This window comes from Atta colombica, unplaced genomic scaffold, assembly GCF_001594045.1.
Source record: "Atta colombica isolate Treedump-2 unplaced genomic scaffold, Acol1.0 scaffold10, whole genome shotgun sequence".
Lineage (NCBI taxonomy): Eukaryota > Metazoa > Arthropoda > Insecta > Hymenoptera > Formicidae > Atta > Atta colombica.
Genome location: NW_017259184.1, coordinates 1,023,002 through 1,024,823, shown reverse-complemented (window position 1 = coordinate 1,024,823; position 1,822 = coordinate 1,023,002). Strand labels below are relative to the sequence as shown.

The 1,822-nt window shown below is 30.0% G+C and overlaps 1 protein-coding gene across 1 annotated transcript in view; it reads left to right on the top strand.

Moving 5' to 3' along the window:
- The first annotated feature begins 37 nt into the window (after positions 1-37).
- Positions 38-1,822, top strand: part of LOC108684059 (serine/threonine-protein kinase/endoribonuclease IRE1) — a 28,064-nt gene continuing 26,279 nt past the window's right edge. The window contains exons 1-4 of the mRNA XM_018188091.1: positions 38-626; positions 1,000-1,120; positions 1,198-1,240; positions 1,411-1,790. Coding sequence (XP_018043580.1) covers positions 564-626; positions 1,000-1,120; positions 1,198-1,240; positions 1,411-1,790 — 607 coding nt within the window. The 5' untranslated portion in view covers positions 38-563. The remainder of the gene's footprint in view (positions 627-999; positions 1,121-1,197; positions 1,241-1,410; positions 1,791-1,822) is intronic.

Genomic DNA, 1,822 nt, shown 5'->3' with positions numbered 1-1,822 from the left:
ATATATATGTATATATATATATATGAGACACGTGTCCATATGATTAATTTTATGAAATGTGCGTGTCATTACACATACACCGAAATTTTGTCAATTGAATCTCTTGGAGACTGCAAAAGAGACTCGTGATGCGATGAATAAAATATATTTGTTACAATGATTATATTATTGTTTCGGCCACATACGTGTTATCATCGCGACAACACGCAAGCAAACAATCTTGATGATCACGTAGTTTTTTTACAAAACGATCTTGTCCGCGGAGCAAAACATTGTACTTTACTGTTTTGCACAGTTTTGCACTAAGAATAAAGAGAGATGCAAATGTACAGATTTGCGGATTTAAGAATGTGATCTTTGTTATATTTTGGAAGAGATTTGTGGGCAATCATGTTAACGACAACAATCTGTAATAATTACGAACCATCTTGCTCCAAAGCTACATAAACTAATGCGTTGTAATGTAACTACGTGTATTGTTGTATGGAACAAAACTTATGTCGGGAGGAATTATCCGTGTTTGTATAACATATGGTCAATGCTACAGCTGAAGATTCTTTACGATGCAAAAGTGGATGTTATGGCTTGTTATTTTGATGCTTGCATCTGTCACAGGACAGCAAGTGGTAGATATACATAATATAATTTCTTTTGTTAAAATTCCTTTAGACACAAGAAAAGGATTTCTTTGTGATAAACAAATAAGGGAAACAAAAAAAGAAAAGAACAAATATAATATTCTTTTTAGAGTTAAACTTTTACTTTAAATCCAGAAACATATTACATATATTACATATATTTTATTGTGCTTTCTAAATTATGAAAGCTGTGTATCACACTGTTGTTCTTACAATTAAAATTGAACTAACTTAAATAATATTTATATTATTAGCATTTTACTATTATATTTATTACCTTTTATTAATGTATATTAAATATATTCATTTTTTTTGGCTCGTAATCCTTCTCAATATATTTTCTTAAATTTTATATTATTAGAATTTTAACACTGAATTGGTAGCAGAACAAGATGATGCTCTCCTTTTATTTTCTACGCTTGGTGGATTGCTCGTGGGTGTTGATCAGAGGTCTGGAAAAATACGATGGCAACAAGATGATGGTAACAATTAGTTATATGCTAGATTACATTAGGAAATCGAACTTTATTGTTTTGTTTATCATATGTATTGGTTTTAGAACCTGTGGTCAAAGTGTCTATCGATTTGTCGGCAAGTAAAATGTATGCATTAAGTTATTTCATTGCACAACGATGTATTTGTAATAAATGATTATTAATAAGAAATATATAAAATTTTGATTATTAATAATGTTTTGTTTGTTAAATGTTGGCATTTGTTAAATAATAAAGTAAAGTGAAACAATTTTTATTAAAATGTTTATGATTTCCAGGCCTATATTTCTACCGGATCCCAGAGATGGTTCACTTTATCTCTTTGGCAGAGAATCAGAAGCATTGAAAAAACTGCCATTTACCATTCCTCAACTAGTCGCCAGTAGTCCATGCAGAAGCAGTGATGGTATATTATATACTGGCAGAAAAATTGACACATGGTTTAGTATTGATCCAATGACTGGTGAAAAAGAACAGCTTTTAAGTTTTCATAAAGTGAAAGATACATGTCCTTTGGAAATGCAAAATACTATTTTTGTCGGTCGCACAGAATATAATATTATCATGGTTGATAGCAAACATAAAGACAGAAAATGGAATGTAACATTCTATGATTATTCCGCTATGCAAATGGAACCTGATGTGATAGAAAATTATGGTAAATTATAATATTTTTATAAAACGCGACAA